At 38.5% G+C, this 24,991-nt stretch overlaps 1 protein-coding gene across 1 annotated transcript in view; it reads left to right on the forward strand.

The window, feature by feature from the left end:
* The first annotated feature begins 12 nt into the window (after positions 1-12).
* The window catches only part of TMEM131 (transmembrane protein 131), a 111,947-nt gene continuing 86,968 nt past the window's right edge, over positions 13-24,991 (forward strand). The window contains exons 1-2 of the mRNA XM_075523705.1: positions 13-224; positions 20,878-20,939. Of these exons, the coding sequence (XP_075379820.1) occupies positions 86-224; positions 20,878-20,939 (201 nt within the window). The 5' untranslated portion in view covers positions 13-85. The remainder of the gene's footprint in view (positions 225-20,877; positions 20,940-24,991) is intronic.

Genomic DNA, 24,991 nt, shown 5'->3' on the forward strand with positions numbered 1-24,991 from the left:
CTCCCCTCCCCTCCCCGAGCTCCTCCGCGCGCGCGCCGCGGCCCGGCCGGAGTCACGGCGGACCCGCACCGGCTGCGGCAGCGCGATGACGGCGCGGCGGGAGGCGGCGGCGGCCGCCGGCTGCCCCTTCCCTCGCGCCGGCAGCTGGGCGGCTGCCTGGCGGGGCGCGGCGCTGCGCTTGGCCCTGGCGGTGCTCCTCCACACGGCCCGGGCCGAGAAGGAAGGTGAGACCCAGATTCCCCTTCCTTTCTTGTCCTTCTGCTCCTCGTCTTCCTCCGGCGGCGGTTGCGGGGCCGTTGGCGGCCGCGGCCCGCGCGCTCCCCGGCGGCGGTTGCGGCGGGGCGGGGGGGGGGGGCGGCTGGTGAGGGCTCCCGGCCTCGCCGCCCCTGCCCCCTCGGCGGGGCCGCCGGGTCCCGCTGCCCGCCGTGCGGGGAGTCGCTGCCGCTGTCCCCCGTCCCCCCCTCCGCCGCGGCTGCCGGGGTGCGCCGGCGGGTCTGCGTGTGTGTGTATGTGGCGAGTCGCTGACATCGGGGCGAACTTGGTGGGGTTTCTCCTCCGTGACAGCGGTGGGGATGGAGCTGGAGCTGCCCTTTAAAAAGGAAGGAGGGAGAGAGAGGGGGAAAAAAAAAAAAGGCTTTCTCGCGTTGAGCTGGTTTCCCTGCGGCAGGCTTCCAGCAGGAGAGCGAGCCAAGCCAAACAGACGGGCAAACCTGCCTGGGAAAGGGCAAAAATGCACGCTTGGAAGTGACAGCGAGACCCCCTTCGCCTCCCCGAACTTTTGACAGGTGTCTGACGCCTTCGCGGGGTCGGTGGCGTTTTCGCCAAACTTTAGTGAAAGTCAGATGGGGACTTTTTAACTTCTAGCGTCTTTGATTTCGGCGCATTGTCTTTTCATTGTGGTTTAGCAAGGAAAAAAAGCCCCGAGCGAAACACCTCAGCATATTCTGTAGGATTGCTGAGAACGGCTTTCAAGCATTTCCAAGGTGCAGACTCATGGTCTACTTAAAAGTGTGGCTGTGTGGCAGCGTTAAAAAGCAGCAGATAAATGTAATGTATTACAGAAGTAGGTGAAACAGATTTACTTCGGCAGACAGGAGAATTTAATTTTCAAGCAAGTTGCTGCACTGGAGGAGGGTATATTGGAAGGAGATGGAAGTGTATCAGGCCAGATGAGGTCCGGGAGGATGAAACAGAATAAGAATAAAAAAGAATAAGAAGAGTATGGAATAAGAGTTTAGCAAGGAGGCTGTAGTCATGTCTCTAGACCAGACTTGAGGGAAGAAGTGCATCTGAATAATGCATGTATCAGAATAAATGTAGATATGCCTTTCATTTTCTAATGAAGGGCTCAATTTGAGTAATTTCCTAGTAACTTGTTTTTACAAATATGATGATGTTGATATCAAGGTGATAAAAAAATCAATTTTGAGTCACAGCCACTCTTGTTCACTTGACTTTGTCTTCAGAGAATTTAACATTTAGAAAACAGTGTGAAGAAGATAGAGTATTTTTAGAGTGATGAGAATTTGTAAGTCTGTCAGTTCAGTCTGTAGTGTCTTGAGGTACTAGAAGAGTTCAAATGCTTCAGAAATACCTATTTTTAACTCTGATTTTGGTTGCATTCCTTTACAGGTAATGGCTTATGTGAGTTTATAAGCTTTATCACTGATGTCGTACATCAGTATGATGGATTTGATTCATGTCCTAGAAGTTGTGACAGCTGGGGCCATGGTCTGGCTTTGTTCATTTCTGAAGGAGATACTGCTTTTTCTCTATGGACTTCCTTGGCATTCCTAGATAAACAAAGGCAGGTTTAGATTCGTGGAGTTTGAACGGAACAAGAAAATGGAATAGTTTGTACTGATACCATTTCCTTCTATTGATACAGTCTATTACTTAAAACTTATCCCAGCAACACTTGTCTCGTTTTCAAAAAGTGAATTTGATTCTCATACAGAACACGGATTTTTTTTTTTTTCAGTCCTTTCTCATTTCTGACACTCATTTTTCTTCCCAAGGTTTCTGCTGCTTGAGTATAGTCTATGGGTGGTACATTTAAGTTCACTAATAAGTCTTGGTTCGGTGTTTTGGGTTTTTGTTGTTTTTTTTTTTTTAAATTCATCTTTTATGGCCTCCTTAGAAGAATTCCTTGATGATCTGCATTTGTGGATCACATATTGAAAACTGTTGTCTTGGAGTCTTCCTTTTGCTGAGTGCAATGCCTGTTTATACCCTGGATAAAAGAACAGTGGATTTTTAAAGCAAGACAAAGTCGAAAGTGCCTTGTGAGATCCAGTTGCACTGATCTTGAACTACAGTCCAAATGCCAGCCTGCAAGGGGCGGTAACTGAGCATAGGAGAGGAAGGACCAGCTTGGGCAGTGGGCCTTTAGGCCAAGGTAGGAGCTCAAAATGAAACAGTAGTTCAGAAGAAAGGAGGGGAGGGTGTTTCAGGCTCTGTCCTTCAGTGCCTTAGCTTCTACCAGGTTGTGTCAAGTTAAACATAGTAAGACACAGTTTTAAAAAAAAAAAATAAACCTGGAAGTAAGGAAATAGCTAGGAATATCCTTTCCCTCTCCCAAACGTGGACATACATGTTTCACCACAGCTGCAGGAAGGAAGCTGTGGAGAGGGATTAGAACTGAGGTTGTGCATTCTTGCTCCTGTACTATTTCTACTCTGCTGAATCGAAGGTGACTGTAGTAAGACACAGTGCAGTATATATTCCTACATATATACCGCATATATACATATATATAGCTACAGAAAAAAACAGATAGGAGCAGGTACTGAGGTAAAGAATAGGAGTGAGAGAAGAATAGATCAAGATATCACAAAATAAACTGAGAAATTAAGGTGGAGGACACTATTTTCCTCTTACCTTGCATGTACACAAGGACAAACTGGGGGAAAGATGGAGCTGATGCACCGAAGTAATACTAGCTTCAAGCTTGTATGGAGATGGAGCAACAAGCAGTTCCTTATGGAGCTGTTACGAGTAGGAACAAGATTGATGCTGGAGTATTCCAGACTGGGGACCAGAAGCAGTCATGTCAATCTTAGTTAAAGAGTTCGAGGGTAAAAATGTAACATAAACAGCTTTGCCGTTTGTCTAACAGCAAAAAGCAAAACTGAAATCCTTTGTGTATACAAGCTGTAAATCAAACTCATGGAGAACAGTGATATTGCTGTACACTGTCTGTGCTAGAGAAATAGAACTTGTGGAAAGTATCTGATATCTGAACAAATATGAGAGCAGAGAAAACTGCATGTGGACCAGCCAAAACCACTTAAACATCCATTTCAGACTAAACACTGATGTGTGACTTTTTTTTTTTTTTTTGTATAGCTGGGTCCTCAGTGCCCGTGTATTGCTGAGGAATGAGTAAAACTGAGAAGGTTGTAAAATTTTTTGTTTGTTTTTTTTCACTTCGGAAGTCTGTGAACCCATAGCAAAAGAATGACATGGCAGGAAAAGAAAATCTGCATTCAGTCTCAAAGAGCCTCTTGCCATTTAGGAGGGGCAAAAATAATTTAAGAGTTTCTTTTGCAACTACATATGATTTTCAAGCTTTTTGTAGGCTCATCCTTTCCTAATGTAATTATCACGTTCTGTATTGCCACATGGATTGAGGACAACTTCCAGTTTATATTTGAGTGTGTGTGGTTTTTGCTTTGGGTTTTTTGTTTGTTTTGAGGGTGTTTTTAAATTTTTTTAGTTGTTTGGGGGGGGGGGGGGATGACACACAACAGCCTTCTGGGTTTCAAGTTGAAGGAAGCCATAGCAATGCCACAAGTCTCATGGTCAGTATTATGTTTTGAAGACAGATGTCTAATATCAGCATGCTTTTTTTACCTGAGAACTGTTTTGTGTTTGTTCCTTTATTTATATTAATTTGTATTTGTTTATATTAAAAAAAAAATCTTCATTTTCTACAAGAGCAAATTTTTCTTTTTTTTAAATCCCTTTTTATTTGGCCAGCTGGCTGGAAGCCTGTTGAGACTATTTTGATAGTTCTCTTACCTACCTACCTGCTCACAAGATTAGTGCAACTAGAGCAAGGTTGATATTTAGGCTAGGTTCAATCCCTAACTGTAACTTCTGAAGTTACATCTTAGTGCTGGATCTGGGAAAAATTTCTATTCAAACATCCGAGATTTGATACCAGATAGGTCAGTGAAAATGCGTAATGTTCTTTTTTTCTAAAGCTTGACATATTCTCTACTAACATCCTAGAAACTAAGATAGTTATTGAGTATAAATGATAGCTAAAATAATCACGGAAGAGTTGAAGGGAGGTGTTGTCATTAGAACAGTGCACTGGGATGCTGGAGTTCTGATTCAGTTTTTGTCATTCTGTCTAATCTCAGGAAAGTAGCTTTTCCTTTTTGCTTTTTACCTGTATCTAAAATGGCAATCCAGGATACTTCATATGAGTATCGAAAGTAGACTAATGCTGGAAGGTGATGTGGGAGAAAGTTTATAAGTTTAAAATAACATTATAAAAAAACCTCTTCATATGTACTGCTTGTTTGTCATATCCTGCAGTCAGAACTAATATAAAGCATGCTATCATTTCTTTTAATGCTAATGTTTTGACCCTGACTTAAATCAAAATGTGATCCTGAAAGAATGACCTCAGTCAAACTGAAAACACTCTAGCAGCTGAAGTCGCACATCAAAATCATGAACAGTGTGAGGAAAACACAGTGAATAGAAATTGACTGTACTGTCTCACTGTGTTTTTGAAACTTAAGTATGGGAAAGCTGATTAGGTTGGCACTATGTCTTTCCTCTTGCGAATGATAAATATTAACCGTGTGCTTGAATTGAAAGTTCTCATACTTGTCTGCAGACTCTTTGGGCTAAATTAAATGTAAGGAAAAATTGTAATGCAATGGACGGGAAGTTGAGACCCCACATTCTCTATGACCTTCTGTGTAATCTCAAAATGGTTGCTATTCCTTCCTCGGCATCTCTTTCTCCCTCACCAGTGTCCAGTTATATTGCATGTGTGAGGCAGACTGAGGCACCTGCACCTGTAGAGGTTGATTGAAGGATAGTGTGCTGCAGTTCAGGGCTTCGGATCATAAACTCTTGAAGGAACTTGCTATGTATTTGTATAGTGCTTAACATGATGAAGCCCTTCCAAAGTTTGCAGAAGTCTATAGGCATTACTTTAAATAAAGCTTTCAGTTGTGATTTTTGTGATTGATTGCCAGTATTGCAATGTGGGTTACTTTGAGGCATTTGGATGCATTTGTGCATGTTAAAATTTCAGCTGTTCACAGTAAACCTTGGATGTTTGCTGTGTGTCACTTTATTGGGTGTGTATAAACTTACCCAATTTTGCTCTGCTTAAAGTGATACATGTTATGATTCCATGGTGTGATGTACTAAGTTTACAAGTATAAAGAATCTTTCAAGCTGTAAACTTGGTAAATGAGCTGGGAGTTTGACAGTGAATGGTGGATGTTGTGGTTCATGCATAAGCAGCAGTAAAAGTTGTCTGACTGAAGCGCACGCTAGAAGCGGTTTGGTTTGTTCCTGTGTTTGTGGGTTCAGCAAGAATAAAAGTCAGTAAAGATGCGTTTTATTTCTCTTGCTAGTAACTGCTATCCAGCGTGGTGTCTCTGACTTTGTCAGTCTACAGCATGAATTTATCTGGGTGTAAGAGGGGCTGCGAGAAGGTGTCTTTTTTTCCTTAAAGGCAGCATTTGAAGTAAATCTGTACTCTTCATGGTAATAAGCGGGGGCACTCAAAACTGCGCTGGGTAATGCCTTGAGCAGCCTGCTGTAACTGGACTCACTCTGACCAGGCAGCTGGTCTGGAGGCCTCTGGGGCCACTTCCAGCCTGTGTTATTCTGTGGTTCCAAAAGGTGAGTGTGTTGGGTGCTTGTTACAGAAGCAACTATTTCTATCCATTCACCTGTGGTAGTTGTCAAATTCGTGTTTAAACTACAGTTATCTTAAAAATACTTTCTATTTCTTCTAAAAAATTGTGTTAATATTTTGGCATTTTTAATTATTAATACCAAGATAGAGGATGCAGAATTTCTTCTTGCATAGGAGATATATCAATGCATTGCTGAAACGGCCTTTATTTAGTGATTGACTTGTTTGGCATTAGTAATCTAGCTCATTAATTTGTAAATAGGAATGTAGTTGAACTTATTTTGCTCACTGTTGCCCACCTTTCTTATATGGAGGAATTGTTACTAAACAGTCCAGATATGGAGGCAGTAATTCTTGCCACCAGCTTCCCTTTTTCCATTTTGTAAAGCTTGTAAACTGAAAATGTAGATGCCTGATTTAGGAAACCAAAGGAACCAATGACCATGAGAGTTAAAGGGGAGGTATATATCTTTCTAGTGATAAATACAGGCAAAGAATAATCCTGTGTCAGATACAGGTTTGTTAGAGGCAGCTGGTAAAATTTTAACGTGTGATATTTCTGTTTTCTGAACTGTCTACACAGAATTATTAGCGGTTTACTGACTGTAGCAAGGATGTGATGCAGCATCTGCATTTAAAGCTTTTTAAAATCTCTATTAAATATTTTCTGATAAGCAGGCTTGGATAACTTGTGCTCTGGAATATTAAAGGGGCTAAACCAGGAGTGTGTGTGGTCATGTGCACTCTCTCTGTTTTTAAAAACAACCTTGAATGTAATGAGGAAATAGCAAAGAGCTGAAGGATTGCAATGTAATTCCACTCTCTGAAAAGGAGAAATAAAATTGAGGAGTTTTACACTAGTTTGAGATTTTCCTGCTACACTTACTAGATCTACTCACTAAGACGATCATATAGGCATTTTTAGTACCTCTCCTACTGCCTGGCATGCATAGCAGTAGAGAACTGAGAACAACTGGAGTTTTACTGTAGTTATTGAACTGGTTTTAAGGATACCTGAATGAAATTTAATATAAGGAGGTGTACAGGAAATGAAACTATGTACCTAAGAGCTCCTTCTGTCTATATACTTAATGAAGTTACAAAATGTTATTTAATAGAACTGTTTAGCTGACTGTAATAGAACATGCGTAGGCTTTTGAAGTTATTTGTCCAATGTATCCATTAACTATTCTTCATAAAGCAACCTGTCTTTACAATGATGCCTTAAGGCTTGTCTGAGGGTTTTTTTCAGTTGAACACCTAGACCTATGTTGGACTGTACAGATTTGGTGTAACAGAATGTGCACAGACTTTTTAAAGTTACTTAAACTTAAAAAAATTGCAAACAACCCTTAATTATACAGGGTTTTTTTTTTAAGTTATTTAAGTCAGGAAGTACAGCTAATAGTGGTGTTAAACAGATTAAATCACCATTTGAGGGAGTGGTGATAGAATAGGAGACAAAGTTGTAGACAAGCATGGTACTGATTTAAATAATTTGAAACACTTGTTTCCACTAAACCTCTTATATATCCATTGTTCATTAACTTGGCTTTTTAGATCCATAGGTCTGAAGTAGGATGGGGTTCTTGTAGAGGAGGGTGGTAGTGAAGAAAAAAATGGCTGAGAAGTTCTCAAAGAGGAGGTTTTTAAAGAGGGAGTTTTAGCTTTTGAAAATGGAAAGCTTTCTTGTTTCCTTACAGGCATACTCTGTTGCAAACATCTCAAGGTATTTTCCTCAGTGTGAAATTGGATGACTTCAGCATGGTTTGATGTGACTGGCTTATGAAATTTCTTTATTTTTGTAATAGATGAGCTGCAGACTGAAAAAGTCTGGCTCAGACTGGAGATGGTAGAAGATACTGATACTGAGATAGGGTAAAGAAATGAGCTATTTTTCATGACATCTGCCTCCACTATGGGATTTTTGGGTCCCCCATTTGAGATGTTGATATAGTATGTCAAGTGAATTTAAAAGCTAGTTACAAGCTGAGGCTTGTAAATAAATACAAAATTATCTGGCAATACAGAAAAAGTCTTAATGAATCAGTGATTTACACCAAAATGCTGTACAAATATTTGCAGGTGGAATTTGTAGATAATGATAAAAACTATCCAGGCAACTAGATAAACTGCAGGGTGTTTGGTTTTGGTTTATTCCCAGTAGTGGTTCATGCTCTACCTTGGAGGCTGGTTACAACGAGTTCTTCCTGGCTTTATTCTGGGACCTGTCCTGCTTAATATCTTTGTTGATCTGGTGTTGGAGCATACCAAATCTGGGGAGCAGTCAGTGTGCTCAAGGGTAGGGCTGCATTTCAGAGAGATCTAAAGAGGACAGGGCAATGAGCTGACAGGACCTTCATGAAATGCAAAAAGGACAAATGGAAAGTCCTTCATATGGGACAGAATAACCACTTGCAGGGGATGCAGGCTGGAAATGCTATACATGAGTCAGCAATGTACCCTGGCAGCATACAGGAGTGAGTGTAGCCACTAGACTGAACAAAGTGATTATTCCTGTTTACTCAGCACTTAATAGACCACACCTAAACCACTGCATCCAGTTTTGCTTTCTACCATCCCACTGGAAGGCCACAAAGATGGCTTCATGTGGGCACATGACCTATGAAGAGAGGCTGAGGGACCCAAGCTGCGTGGAGATGAGGCTTTGGAGGGACCTTGTGGCAGCCTGCTAACATCAAAGTAGAGGTTATGAAGAAAATGGAGCCAGACTCCTCATGGAGATGCATGGCAGGAGCCTGAGAGACAATGGTCATAAAATGAAACAGGGGAAGTTTGTTTTGTACCAGGAGATGCTGGTCTGTGATGATCCGAGTAAGAAAGGCACTCAGACACTGTAAAATATCATTGAAAATGCTATTTATGAGAGCTAACACTATAAAGAGAGAATAGTATAGATAATCTTACATCTGTTTTGATGCTGGGAACCCTGAGTTGTGCAGCATCAAACAGGCCTCCAGTCCATGTGCAACATACTGTGCAGACCCCGTCCATAGAAAGGGTTACCCCATGTTGGTCCTTCAAGCTATTGTTGGATTTCCTTACAGGAAAACAACTCTACTCATAATTTCTACTGTCAAGCAGAAAGGATGCTCACATGAGAACTTCTAGCTGCACTTCTAGATAAAGGCAAGGCCACCCAGGTGGCATAATTGCCCATACCAAGTGGGAGCTGCCTGCAGGCTCCTCCCTTGCAGTGAGCTGGCTGAGCTCATCCTGCAGGCAGGGGATATGTGCAGCACAGCATGGGCTTGGAAGCCAGCCCGTACATGCAGCACAGCACAGGCATGGGCCTACTCAAGTTAGCTCTTGCATGGATCACTGACTCCTCGATGTATTATGGTCTTCCGGTCAGGATCACTACAATGTTCTGGCTTGACATAATGAGACCATATTTCACCATGAGGGCAGTCAGGCATTGAAACAGATTCTCTACAGGGGTTGTGGAATCTCTGACCTTGGAGGTTTTCAAGGCCAGCTAAACGAAAGCCTAAGCAACATCGTCCAAATTCAGCATTCACCATGCTTCAGCAGAAGGTTGAGCTAGATGACATCTTAAGGTCTATTCCACCCTGAATTGCTCTGTCTCTATGTTTTGAGTCTCCCTTCTGATCTTAAAAACTTGGTTGGAAGTTGTGATAACTTTGTCGCAACTGATGGGAATATCCATAAGACAGGAGAATTCTGGGTTTCCACGTAACTCCATGGTGAAATCAGTGCTATGGTAGTAGTAATTTAGATATAATTTAGATAGAAGCGGAGTTGTAATTGGATCCAGGAAGCTTCACGTGTTGCTGCATCACTAAAGAAATGTGATCGTAGAATAAAAAAAAAAGACCCTCTCAGCCATTCCTTGTTTCTATAGTCATGTATCACATAGGCTTTATTTGTCCCCTAGTTTTCATTGTTTCTTTTGAAAAACTTGTTTCAACAGGAATATTTGTATTCCATCTTTCATGTGAAGGGTGATATAGCCATTAGTTTCCATCTTTGCTAGCTGCTGGTAATATGACAATAAATTGGATTGTGGTTGACATGTTAATATACAAGATGTATTAAAGTAATACTTAACAATCTGTGCAACTCGTATATCTGAGGAAATACTTAGAGATCTGGATATTGAATGTTGCCAAGTTTGGCTGTTCCTTTCTTGCAGCAAGGGACATGGAATACTTGGTCCTTACTGAAAACCATTTCCTTCTCGTATGTTTGCTTTGGTGTTCTGGACCTGTGTGTAACTTCAGTCTGTGGAGCCAGCAGTGGGCAGTCTCGAGGTACCAGAAATGGCCATTATCTAGCGAGACCCTTGCCCCCAGCCATCCTGCTACTTAATTCGGTGATAGAAAGCAGTGAGACCACTCTTGCCCTCTAAGTTGTTGCTCCTAAATATAACAAAAGGAAGGTGTGTGTAGGGGGAACTTTTATATTATGATACAGCTGCTTTTATATTATTGTATACCTCGTCAGTTGCCTTTCGTGTAGCTTAACTAGGTCATGATCTGCCCAAATAGCTTTGGCTAAACTGTATCTTCCAAAATAATGAAAATATGAATAAATTGCTTGGTTTTTGGGAAACCTGGTTATATCTGATGCTGAAGGAGAGATCATTTGCATTGCCAGAGACTGAAGCGTCACAGGTGAACTTACTCTGCCAATTAGTACTACTGAATATCATTATCTGATGGAGAAAAGACTGAAACAAACTTCCAGTTCATCAGGGAAAATTTGATCAGAGTTCCAGTACTGGATGAGTCCCATGAATTCTTCCTTTGATTAAATTGAATTTCTCTAGGGAAAAAGACATTAGAGTAAGGAACTCAGAAATTGAATTTAAAAATGTATTTATTTAGCATTATTGTTGTGCTTTAAAAGTACCTGTATTGGGCAAAAAAACTTCTAATGCTGTAGGGCCATTTAATCTAGCAAAGGTGTGCATATTTAGGTTGAGACCTGGTGCTAGGCATGTCAAAGTAGAAACGAGAGGTATTTTTGAGTGAAGATAATTGACTGTTATCTTAGCTAAGGGGCAACTTAGTGATGTGGGGTGGTTGCAATCTTTAAAGTAGAATTAGATGTCTCTGCAAAACATGCTGTAACTAAGCCTAAGGGTTTGGAATTATTGGGTAACATTGTGATCTGTGTTGTGCGGGTTGTCAACCCAGGTGGTCATAGCAGTTTCTGAAAGAGTCTGACCAGAAGAGATTGTTTATTTACTTCTGAGGGGTAACTGCTTCCAAGGTATTTTGGGTAGCTGAAATGGATTTCTGCAGTTAAACGTACTTAAGCATTTCATTTCCATATGCCTACTTGCACCTTTAATTTCTTGTTAATGTTCTTGGATTTTTTCCCCAAAACTGTTATTCCCCTATTTTGTTTCATTCTTCTTGCCCTGTATTTTATCTTCTTTCAAAACTTGCTGCAGTTGTTCTCCATCCGTTTCTTTTCTGGCTTTATCAGACATTGTGGCCAGCTTTTTCCTGCTGGTCTGTGTTTCCCACATGGCAAGTCAACAGACTGCTTTGCTAAACAATCAATTAAGTAGCATTACTGCCACATCATTAACACTAGGGCTTTACCATTAGGCTTTTCCTACCTTTTCTTGACCTTTGATTGTTGTAGTTATAGACTTCATATGGTAGCTGACTAAGCATTATCTTGCTGCTCTTTTACTTGTCCTCCAGGCTTAATAGCTCTTTCCAGTGGACACTTGAGTAATAGTTGCCACATGAGCACAGAGAGGGTGGAGATACTGTGCTCCTCCCTCCCAAGGATCCTTCTCTCCAGTTGTAATTGAGTCTTAATCAAGTTGCAAGTGTTATGCAGCAAAATCTACATTAATGTGTTGTCTGTTTCCTTTGTTCTATAAATTCATGCAGTTCCACCCTGATAAGTGACTTAAAAAAAGGGGGGAGGGGGGTGGAATCGGGGCAGGGAGGAGAGCAGAACTCTGTCACTCAGTAGGCTGCTGTTTTCTGTGTCATAACATTGGTTAAGATGAGTGATACAAAGCATCCTCTGTAGCAGGTGGCAAGGTAAGAGTAAGGATTGAAAACTGAGCAGGGTCCACAGAGCATCAGCTGTAAGTCTTCCCTGATTGCATTCACATTGCCAGGAAGACATTTAGATGTTGCGAGGTATCTGTCTGGTGCTGTTGTCTTCCTGTTCGGTGGGGTTTTTTGGAAACTCTGAAAATCCCATCCTCCTTCCTCTTTACTACAGTGTAGAGAACAATTCTTGTGTAGGTTTATTAAAGTCATTAATCAGCCTGAATGTACCTTTTAAGTAGGTCTTTGCACTGTGTTGGCACAATCCATTTTTTTGAGTAAGTGGGTTCCGTGGGTCTGTTCAGTGGCTAATTTTGTAAGAGTGCAAGTTTGGAAGGCTGATGTTAATGGGAATAGTTACAATTATTGTCAGTTAATGCATTGTGCTCCTGAGGCTGCAGAATCTATGAACTGTCATTTCTAGTAAACTACATATCAGATGTTTCTATATTCTGAAAAGGTTAGAATTCCAGTAAGTCCATGTTATCTGTGCACACATCAATTTGCAATACTACATGAGTAGTAAAATTTATTGCCCCAATTAGAAGTTTCTAATCTCAAATTTGAGAACTGAAGTGTGATGAAGATTTAAGAATAGTTTGGAGGGGCTACTGCTTTCCCCCTCTCTCATTGCAGGACAGGTTATCTTGTTTTTGAGGCTAGTTCCAATTAATTTTATGTCTGTACAAGCTCAATAATGACAAATTTATAGAGGTACAACCTAATTTAGCATATTGAAATTGTAAAATGTTTCAAATTGCCATCATTAGAAAGAATAAAAAGCCATAAGTTGTATGGCCCAAAGCCAGAAAAAAGACTGCTGTTTGCAGATATTGGGTTTCTCTTTAACTCCCTTCTAAATTTTTCCATCTCTTTGAATGATTTATGAGAAGTTTCCATGAGTGTCAGAAGTATTGTTCTCTTTGGCTTAAAAATCATGTGTGCTGAAGTCTTTCTCCAGATGAGAGAGAATTATTTCTCCTTTCGTTTTTTTTTGTTGTTTTGTAATTTATTTAAAAATAAGTGTTCTTATTCATACCCCCCTGTGAAATCTTAATGAAAAACCAGAATTGGATATTATTTCCTGAGAAGCATTTTGGAGCCAGCAATTAAATGTCTTTGGAGGAACAAATGAAATTATTGAAATGTTTAAAAGTAAAGCACCAACCTAAAGCAAGTGTTTTTAATAGGTATTTTAAAGCGTCTAGCAACTTTTAAAGCAGTATTTGATTTTTTTTTTTTTTTTTTAAAATAGTGAAGTCTTATGATATTTATTGCTACCATCTGATATAGACCATTTTGGTCAACAGCAGATAACTTTTTAAACTCTTATTACAAAAAAGTCAGATTAAAATAAAAACTGCTGTAGCTGAAGTGGATGAAAATGCAAATTTCTGTAAGGTGGAAATACAGGCTGAGTACAGAATAGGCATCTGAGAATAAAGGTATTTGAATAATGTGTGATTCTTTCTTTTGTCATTCTAAAATTATCTAAAGCAATTTTCTTAGAAAAATAACTAAATAAAAGCAGACTGCTAGGTGTAGTATGTGTTACTTTCAGTGAGCTTTTTTGTTTCTAGGTATGTTTCTATAGTTTTATCGCAAGGATATATCTATTACACAACACATCCAATCAGTGCAAGCTCCATAAAAGAAACCTTCGAGCAGTTGCACCATCTTCTAAAGTGTGAAACAAATGTTATGAGCCAGATGTGTGAACTGTGTCTTCAGGACGGAGACCCGCTTTCTTCCATTCTCAGACTAAGCAGTAGCTTCATTGTCTGTCTGGGGCCTGTGTTCTGAATCAGAATTGTGCTGTCACTTTCCGTTTTGTGGCTGGCTTTAAAAACTGAATCGATCACTGAATTCCTAAAAATCTGCATCAGCTTTAACTAAGGGGAAAAGAGATGAGTGGATGAACACAATGTGACAGCTCTCCTTACTAGGAAAGGGCCTTGCTGTGTAAAGAAGCTTGTCTAGTATCTAAAGTCAGAAATGACACATGAGTAAGTTAGGGAAAGATTATATGCAGGCTTAGTTGGGTAACAGTGTATACACTCAAATTTGTGCTGTTGTGTGCAGCAGAATACGAATTATTTGACTTTTTTCCCCCCTTACTGTGGAATACCGAGTCGTGCGCTCAGGTATTGCAGTGCAAGTGATCTACTGTCTCTGTTTAGCTTGTATTAACTTGGGCATAGGTTGGTGCATACGAACTTATTTGAGTACGTGTTGTGTAAAGTCATAAAAATAGTTTTTTATAATCAGTAGTCCAAAATGAGATTTTTAATGAAAACTCTGTCTTTTTGTTATTTAGCTTAATATATTGCTTTTTCATTTCACATGATGATTAAAGTGCATTATCTAGGAATGTTTCTATTTCAACTCTCTAATATGTAAACAGAAATAAAATTTTGGCAAGCTGGCTTTTTGAGGGATGGTAATTAGGGGTTTTAATGAGGAAAAAGAATGAATATGTTTCTATTTAAAAATACTTCAAAGTGAGTTATTTTTGCATGTGATCTTTACTACTTTGTGTGTATTTACTGTCTTGGCTGTGATGGCTCTTCCTGAGGTCTGTTGGAAAAATTATTAATTCCTCTTCGTTATGGACTACTGGAAAAGAAACAAGCGAATCGACTGTGAAAGTGCAAGAGGATTTAGGAAGGAAGCCTGCTGGCTGGTGATTCTCTCTGAGCCTCTTGCCTGAGATTTGCTGGCTCATAAGAGAATGATCTCTTACATTTCCAATGAACAGTCACCTGTTGGGATGTAGGCAGAAAATCAGGCTGATAGCTACACCGACTCTCTCGTCTTGGAGAATAGGCCTTTCTTTAAACAGCTTTTATTGTGTTAAACACTGAACTGGGATGTGTTTCTTGAGGCTTACCAGCCTTTTGTATTCTTGAAGCCGATAAAAATGGTTGCTTGCATTACAGCATAGTACTGTTTTTCTTTATCTGTGTGGTATTTAATTTTTTACAATGTAATTTTCCTTTCATAATAATGTTATTTTATCATTCTGTATCCACCAGCCTGTATTTCAAATGCTGCTCAGTTTTCTACTGTTCAGGATGATTGAAATTGTGTGATTTCACATGAGCAGTTAATTCATAGTCAAAGCTTTAAAACTGACTGGTCCAGTTTTAGTTGTGCTGTTTAACCGGTAGTGATACAAATGCTGTAATTACAATTACACAGACAGAAGTGAATGACATTTATTTACCATGTTGTAATTGGTTCATGTGGTTATATTACCTTGAAGGAAGCTTAGTCATTAAGACAAAGGGTTAGGAACTGGACTTTTAAAAAACTTTGTGTAAATTAGGAGAGGTTTAAGGAGTCGATCTGGCCCTATTTTAGTAAGTTGGGACGTTATTTCCAGAGTTTGGAGAAAATTCATAGACTAGAAGATACCAGATTGTATAAATACAGCTTATTAGAAAATCGGTTTAGATAAGAGTTAAGGGAGAAAACAGTTCTTACAAGCATGTAAGATGATGATTAACATAAAAATAAATGAAAGCACCATGTTATGGAGTAACTGTTCCAGAACTAAGTAATATTTCAAATAGTGTTTTTATAAGTATATATGCCAGAATATACATTCCTATTGGAATTAAGAAATTGACAGTGGCTAAATGAAAGAAAAATTTGCAAAGCCACCTTAAAAATCAGATCTCAGTCAGAGGTAGGCCTCATAACCTGTGAACCATGGAGAATTTTTTTAATTGTTGCGCACCAAGAGTCTTGGCATATTCAGTGGTCTCGTATTACATGCAAATGTATTCTGTTATGTGTAATTTAGGCACATCTAAAGACTGGTGTTGGCTAAAGTGATTTTGGTATTAAGTTCCGGTTTACTTTGGAGAAGTGTAGGATTTTAGAATTTTCTTCTTGTTACTTGATGCTTTATAGGTCTGTACTTTTCTTATTTTAAGCTAAAATATAAAAGGCTTGGACCAGAGACAATTAAAATAGGACTGTATTTGAGCAAAATTTGACTGCTAGCTATATAAACTTGTTAGAAGATGCTTCTTAAGCTTTGAGGAATTTAAGTGCATTCAGTATCTCTTTAGGCCACTATTGTTTCCATTTTTATTACTTTAGGTGTTTACCATCAAGCATTGTGATGTTGTTGGAAAAGGCAGGGGAAGGCATTTAGAAATCCACTGGTAATAATGACTAGATAGTGTTTTTACTGTTCCAGAAAGCTGAGGTGTGGGGGGCAAGGGTTATGGCTGTGGTGGTGGCTTTTGTTTTGCCATTTTTTAAGGAGTTTGGAAAAGCTTAGAAAATGCTCTCTGTAGAAAAAGGTGTTTTGGAGCAAGTGGAGAGACCTACATTCATAGTCTTTTTCTGATATGTTTTATGGACTTTTCATAGAAAAGCTGACTTAAGCAAAGAAGTTGCATTTTAAAGGCTGTAAATTGAAAACAAACAGCAAATTAAACTTACAGTATTTTTAGCATTTGCTGTTGTCTGCATCACTTCTGTTAATAATGACCTACTGTCAGAAAAGAGGAAACCAGGATGCGCAAGCTAGAAGCTGGAAAAATTTGACCCTCAAATCACTTAATATCCTAGCAGTGAGAGTGACTGAAATTGTCACGGATTCTCATGAATCTGATAAATTTGCTTCTTGCGGGTGCTTGAAAGGATAAAGGTTTTCTGCTGAGAGGGATCTGTGTATTCCTCTTGGAAGAAAATACTCTGTTCAGCATAGGTGAGGAGGAAAGGAGACTGTGATTCTTCTGGCCTTGAAATCTGTGGATATGAATCTTCATCCTTTTCTTTCTTTGGGCTGTGAACCTGCTAACAACATTTAAAGTTTGACCAATAACTATTATAATCAGCCTTCAGGGCTTCAGTTGCCTGTAGGGTCAGGAAGAAATTATTTTTCCTAATGTGTAATTTGGCTTCTTGGCTGTTGATTTGTGCAGTGGCAGATCACGCTGTGACAGCTGAAATGCTTCCTACCCCAAATGTTACGTTGTGCCCCTCTCGTAGCAGTTGCCAGTCATGTGGCAGGGGTGACCGAAATGGCACAAGGCAGCAGTTCTTAATTTGCTGCAGTTTACTATTCTGGAGAATTAAAGTATTGGCTACAGTATTAGACTGATAATGGAGCATGGTGGTATCAGCCTGGACATTGGGAAGAAGTTTTTCCAGGAGAAATTGTTAGGGACTTTGCAGAAACAGTCATCCTCTGTAGCATGGGGAATGGTTCACCTAATAAAGCATGCCCAAGTCATCTCATACTTAATTGCTTGCAGAGTCTTTTGGCATTGGTAATAACCTATTCTCTATTGGTGACATACATATTTTGTGTAAAAGGACAGAAAAGACTATTTTTGGACTTGCAGTACAGAAGTTTGTGAACTTACTTAGCTCAGGTAGTACAAGTGCAAATGGTGAGCAACTGCTTCTAATTCTGGAATGGGCAAGTACTCTGAAGGAAGCATTCTGCTCTTTGGGCACCATCTGCATGTAACTTTGAAGAAGCCTTCGTCCTCTCTGTGGTCCATATTGGACAGTTTGAGAGCTGCTCTTACAGGGATTTGGGTGATTCTTTATGACTCATCAGTGGAGCTTTTTTAAAATGTAATTGGCTTTGCCTCATTTGAATGAGGTGACTCCTTGCTTCATCCTGAATTGAGAGTCTGAGAAGTCAGTTGCAAAAACAAGCTTTCATCTCATGAAGGTGTAGGTATTTACTTGTCATTTCCTTGCTTTGATGAAATAACTGATAAAGTAGAAACAAAGGCTTGAAAGTTAGCCTAAAACGAAGTAAAAGGTATAACCACAGAAACTTCATCACAGTCTGAGTTGAGATGCGACTGCTGCGAAATGGCCAGCAGCCAAGCTTTGCAGTGCCTCTGACTTCACCTGGCACTAACTGTCATCTGCTCTCTGAAAACATTTCTTAAATGGTATAATGATGAATGGCACTTCTATTTAACAGTGTCATCCGCTCAAAATGTTCTGTAACATCTGTTGCTTTGTTCCTAAGGTGCAACAAAGATGAAATAACTTCAGAGTGGTTGAGAACGTGGGGTTTACAGAAGGGCTGCCTGTGTTCAAGCTGCTTGGGTAGAAGGTTTTGGCTTGTTTCTGGGAGCTTCTGTGTGTGTTATCCTTATGGAAGAATTGTTGCTACTTTCTGCTCTTTGTACCTAGAGTGTATAATATTTAAAATGGGAAATAAGCCTCAGGAAAATATTAAGAATTTGTAATTTTATGTGAAAACATACATTCGAAGGAATAACCTTTTATGTGTTACTGGTTGATGATAGACTATGGATATAAAAAAGCTGTTTTCTAATGTTTTTTGTTTGTGCCTAATGTCACAGTCAAGTTCTGTGTATTCTTTGTTTCCAGTGCAGAAAGCTAGAAAACAAAAGAATGCCAAGAAGCCCAACGTCAGAGGTGCATTGAGTGTTAGGAAGATGTGCTCTTATTGATAAATTCTTCTCTTAAATTGTGTTTGTTAAACTTGCAGTAAATCAAATACATGAGAAAACATCATTTCATGCTGGATTTGTCCCTAAGTTAAAAATTGAGAATTTTCCCTCCATATCAACTATCTGTAGTTTGGTTTTTTTGCACAGAGGATAGGCATTGCATTTCTATGAAGCTGTGATTAACTGTCATACTTTGCTTTTTAACATAACATGTCAAAGCTTCATTTTCTTACTTCTTGTGCTGCAATTCACTTACAGATTCTTGAATGGTTTTAAAGACAAAATTAAACAGTGACTTGAATGTCTTGCATATGTATTGCCAGTTAAATTGACAAGAATTCCCTTGTTCTTTGTTTCTAGGATTAAACTTTAAACTGATAGACCTACTCCAATAATATAAATTTTAAAAGCCCAAATCTTCACAAGCTGTAGGAGTTGATCTCTTAACAGCTCTTTAAATGCTGTTTTGGTTTTGTTTTGGTTTTTTAAATCTCTTGCCCTATGTTCTTCGATATAAATGATTGACCAAACACCTAATTCTTGGATTAAGGATGACTTGTTTGTTTTGAAAATCATTAAGGTAAAACCAATAAATACATTAAAAAAATTTCTAGGATATTGCTGACATGACTGACTAGTACTGCTCATGCCACTGTTAATATTGCAGGACATGCATATTGTTTATAATCTGAGCCCCCCCCCCCCCCCCCCCTTTCCCCTCTATGGTGATTTTCACACTTCCATGTGAGCAGGGCTGCTTTCTCAGCCTGTGTCACTAAACATTAGAATTCTGAGGTATGGTGGCTTGGAAAGTAATTATATAGAATTTTGTTGTTTGGTGGTGGTGTTTGTTTTTTTTGCATACCAAAAGAGACTTTTGGAGATGACAGCAGCAGTCTTTGTTTTATGTTAACTTTTACTTTTGGTCACGTGAAAGCAAGGTGGTGGAGTTTGTACCTTTTAGAAGAAGGTATCAAAATATGGGGGGAGTCAGGGATGCAGAATGGGATGTGCAAACAGTGATAAAGTAGCAGATTGAATTTCGGGTGCTGAGTGAGATGTCACTAAAGCAGTCAGTGAGAAAATGCTTGGGACAAATATCTGTCAAAAATAGTGTTTCTCTGTGTGGTAGGTGCCTTTACTCCTGTCTGCCAAGAGTGCTTTTTTCTTTTTTTTTTGCTTTCTGAAAGTAATGTTACTTTTTCTTTTAAAACATCAGAGAGACAAGTGACAATGTTGGTGACCTTATGATAATAGTTCTTGTTAGAACATTTGTTGACCTTCAACAACACATTGTTGACCTTCAAAGTGTGAGATGAAGGTTTAGATCTCCTTTTTCAGACCTGGATTCAAATTCCATCTTCCAGAAGCATGCACTATGCTTCTGTGTGCTGGGAAATCTTTAACTTCTTCCCATTGAAGTTGTTCCTCTTTGCAGAAAGAGGGGTGTGTTTTCACTCTCTCAACTTCATCTAGTTGAATGGTAAAGGCAGTCACGGAAAAAGGTTGTAGGGTGGGGGAGGAGTTATTTATAGGGATTTTTTTTTTTAATACAGTTTTCTAGTTTGAGGTTGTTACTGTATTTTATCCTAAAGACGTGCTTTTTTGTGTGTGTGTGAATAGTTTTTTGGGGAGTAAAATTTAGACCTGTTTGAACTTTTCTTTCCTCTTTAACTCATGTTCATTCTTGTACAAGTTATTATATTTTACAGGAAGGGCAATGCCCTTATTTCTTTGTCTTTAAAAGAAAGTAGCATTCCCTACATTTTGAGAGGAATTGAAGAACAATTGCCTGACCAAACATTTAGAGGAAATGAGTGGAGGAGGAATGCTCAATTTGCGGATCCTATATGTGACTGAGGCATGAACTTTTCATTGAGTTTAGTCATAGGGTGCAAACACTTCTAAACTGTTTCAAATTTTATTATGTTACTGTCAAGATAGAGAGAGTTGTTGCCACATTGAGGATTAGGGAACAGTGTGAACAAGGCTTTCCAGATGTACAGTTAAGATTTTAGGTGTATAAATGAAACTGAAATTCCGTTTCTAAGTGTTGGAATTCTTTGTGGACTTAGATGCATTAAACTCAGTTGTTCAGGTATCCAGTCAGTCATACTGGTTGAAGTACTGAGTTAGCTTGGTACAGCCAGTCTTTTTAGGGAACCTAGAAGAAGTTTTTCACTTTGGAGTTAAACATTTTTATGCCAAAAAACTGAATTGCAAAGTGTGGTACTTATTAATACAAACGTCTTGGAATTGGAGCTCTTGGAGGAAATTAGTATCACAGATTTATATTTGGTATTTTGTTAGACTCTGCATTGTTATTTTGGTTTGTCATAGCTCTATCTACAAGACAAGGTACAGCAGATTTTAGATGTTTAAGTTGCTCTTTTTAAATTTAATAACAGTGTTTTTCTGTTAAGTTACTTAGTTTTTTATTTTTTCTTCGCAGCTTTCATCCAGTCGGATGGCATAATAGAAATGCTACGTTTTGATGAAGGAGACCTATTGCAGGTATGTAGTCTGAGTAAATCATCTGAACTAGCAATGTTTCACATTTCTTCTATTTGATAGCTGCCTTTTGAAACTCACGGGTGAGTGGATTTTTGAAAATTAGCAAGCATCAAGCTTAAGTAAGTCCAAAAAACTTTTGGGCCTTCTAGAGTGATTTTTCAACAGTATACTTGGTTATGTCCTGAGGTTCTTTCTGGTTCCCTGATCTTTTGTGTTGGGAAACTGGTGGAGTTTACCACAGGTTCTGTCTGGCCTTTTTGTCCAGTTTTTTTTTTTCCTCAGAAAAGCTGGGGGATGCTTTGTGTTTAGGACTCATCTTGGTGTAGAGTTGGGATGCAATTGGATAGCACAACTAGAGGAACTGGGAAGTGTTGCAACATTCCCAAATCTAAAGGCAGCTCTTGGAACCCAGTCGCCATTGGGTTTAAAGAAAGTTCAAATTACCGCAGTGAGGTAATTGCTGTTGCAAATACAGATTTTTCAGGCATAATGTTGCCATTCTTGTTAGCTTTCTTTTGACATGAGTCAAAACAGATGAAAAGATAACTTTAAAGAATATGTGCTGACATTTTGAGAGGGTGGTAGTAGTTGGGATGAAAGACATAGCAACATGGCTTGATACTTTAGAGCTACGTAGTTCTGAAGTTCTGTTGACTAGAATATCATACGCGTGCATTTTGTGGATTACATTTATGTTGAGAATATCTTTTGTTAAAATTCCTTGATGAAGTTAGTCCTGGTAGTTGAGAAGGGAGGAGAGGAGAAAGAAGAAAGCAATTAATTGTTTAAATTATTAGAACACATGGTATGTGACTATGTTTAACTTCATTAGGTACCAGTGCAGTGCTTGATCTGCAATTCCTACCTCCTATTTAGTCTAGAAGAGTCAACAAATGTAAAAGCTGTATAGTTCTGGGCTTGTGATAATATTATTTGTTTCAGATTTATGAAGGTGTTTGTTCTTTTTCCCCACCTGCCTAAGTTGTTTGGGTTTTTTGTTTGGTTGTTTGGGGTTTTTCTTCCTTCTTCTAGTGCTTGGTCCTTAATGGAAATCAAGAATAATTTATTACAGACTTTAAGATTATAATGTACAAGGATAAGATCCTTCAAAATGATCTGAACTGGTGACAGAAAAGGTTGCAGTTAAAAACAAACACCCCCCTCCCCCCCCCCCCCAAAAAAAAAAAAAAACAACCCCAAAACAAAATCAACCAAACCAAAAAAACCCTACGAAACAAGTAAACAAAAAAGCCCCAGGTTCCTTATTAAACAGTTGTTTAGATGTCATGTGCTAAACACATTCTCATAAGAGGTATCTATGTAGGCTTATTTTTGGACATACAGAGTAGAATGGTGTAAGTTTTCCATATAGTGGTTACAGTCTCTATTGCAGTTTTTGACTCTCTATATTTCTTTAACTTGCATGGAGATACCACATATCAGTATAAATATAAGTGAAAAAAAAATCACTAGGTTTAGTTTCTTTTCTTTTACATATTCTATTAGAATGTATTTTGTTCGACAGGAGTCGTTTAATAAAAATGACAGGTGTTGGCCCAATTTTTAAGATAAAAATGATGTAGCTGAATTCACTTAGCTACATTTTGGGTGTTTTCTTTCCCCAGGACTCTTTTGTTTACTAATTAAAATTAAACTTACAAATCTGAAATTATTTATTAATTTTAGCACTCTGTTAATCACTATAGTTCTCAGGACTAGAAGGTAATGGTGCTGCTGTGACCCACCTCAATAATTCATATAAAGATGAAAAAGTAAAATGGATTTATTATCATTCCAACTTTATTGCAAAATGCAACAGAGACAGGAAAATTAGTTTAAATATTGTGGTGGGACAAAGTCAAGCAATTCTGGATGTTGCACTGTAAACTTTGCAGTGCTTTGGATTGCATTTGGCTGCCACTTATCCTAATACACTGCTGAATATTTGATTTAAAACAAAGCAAGAGAGACAAAATTTCTAATAAATGGTTTATATGTTTTATATTATGTTTGTGGCTCTTAAGCCAAGAATACCTATGTAAGTGAAACCAGTTCCTTTTAATCAGAATGGTACAGCATGGTTTCTCTAGCTTACAATTTATTTGGTTTTTTTCCTGTAGATTTTAATGTGGTGACCTCTTGTGACTGCTTACTGCAATTAAAAAATAAAACCAAAGCAAATACATTGTTGTAAAAACAGATTTATGTCTTGTGAACCACACTTAATAAAGTTTTGAAGCTACTGTAATGTTACTGAATGTTTCTCTTTTAGGCTTTCTGTAAGTTTTCACAAATGACTGTTGATTGTAGGTCATCCATCATTACATAACAAATACGGTGATGTAACTCAGTATCGTCTAATGTTATGTCATCTTCAGGTGATTTTTTTTTTAATATAAAAAAATAACCAATTCAGTGTATAAAGTGATTAATAATCATTGAAGTGTCTAAGCCATCTCCAGTTTTGGTTTATTTTTTCCCCCTCAAAGAATTTGATACCTTTACAGTGGAAGCAATCCCTTTTCTTGTTTGAAGGAGTTGCTTTCCAAGGAAGGCAAATCAAATACCAAGTCTTACATAATTTAATCAGTAGGGATTCCTGCCACCTCCCTCCAGTTAGAGTATATCCTCTTGATAATGTTTCTTGTACTTATTTGGACTAGATACTATCAGTGAAACACTCCTTACGTGTTATGAAACCACTGCACACAATCACATTTTAGGACTTTTGTTGTAAAAAATAAATGAAATGTATCGGAAAATTTGGTTTGATCGGACTGACTTAAAACAGTTATTTATTGAAAGAGCATAAATCTTTAAATATTTAAAGTAAAAAAGCCTTGCATTTAGTAAAAACAAACTGGCAATGGAAGTTTCATTAGTTCATGCTAGTGGATAACAGTAGTGAAGCAGAGACTGTACTTTTTGGGTGTGGACTTCCAGTAAGTGGATTAGAAAGTGCTACACCATGTAGCTTTGCCCTTTGTCTTAATAAAATTCTCACTTCTGCTCTGTTCTTTAGTATACTGTTCTTTAGCGTACATGTTTAGATTAAACATTTATATCTGAATAAATTTATGCTGCTTCTGCCCATGGATTAAATTACAATAATGGGAGAATTTCCTAATTCTGTCTATTCTTCACATGAATCAGTCCCCTTAAGGACTCAACAACTTTTTGAACTCTTAAAATAATTTATTTAGATCCTGAACATAGGGTAAGAATTGTATTAATACAAATTGTCTATGGCTCGATGCAATGTAGGCTTTGGGTTTTTTTTCTTCAATAGCAGGCAGTTTGCAGATGTCTGTATAATTGGTTGGCACTTCACAGAGCCATAGATTTGTTTGTTTGGAATGGACCTCAGGAGATCACCTGGTGCTTTCTTCAGATAGTGTTGTGTGTAGGTGGACTACCCTTAGCAGATGCTTGACTCTTCTGTTCTTAAAACCTCTAGAGAAGTAACTTTCACAAGTTTCCTTAAGTACCTATTTGTTTCATACCTAAGCTGGTTTTGCTGCTTCTTTTATCTCCAATATATATTCAATTGGATTTTTGTTACCTTTTTTTGCCCTCTTCATAATGATAATTTTGTACTAAAAGACACCTATAGCTTCTTCATGCAAATTTTTAAAAACACCCTGTAACTTTCTTTACTGGATTTCTATTTGTCTACACACTACTTAAAGCATAGCATTTCATTAGGACATTAGTACTCTGAGGCTTTGAGAAAGGACAGAGTAGTTGCTTTCCTGTGTAATAACACTTGTTTTAGTAATTCCAAAATGAGTTGTAAATTTTTGACAGCATTTTGTTTGCTCATATAGTTTGTATTTCACTATGCTCTCCAGACACATTCTTTTCTTTAGTGGACTACTGCTTAGTCAGTTATTTCCAGTTTTAGATTTGAGCTCTCCTTCGGCTAAACTTCGCCTTGTCAGTGTCAGGCCATCTCCTCCATGTGTCCTGATTATTTGAACCCTTGTCCAGACCTGACAGATGCTTCAGGTCCCTGACGATGATGTCATCTGCAAATATTAGGAGTGCTGAAA

Source organism: Mycteria americana, chromosome 1, assembly GCF_035582795.1.
Source record: "Mycteria americana isolate JAX WOST 10 ecotype Jacksonville Zoo and Gardens chromosome 1, USCA_MyAme_1.0, whole genome shotgun sequence".
NCBI classification, from domain to species: domain Eukaryota; kingdom Metazoa; phylum Chordata; class Aves; order Ciconiiformes; family Ciconiidae; genus Mycteria; species Mycteria americana.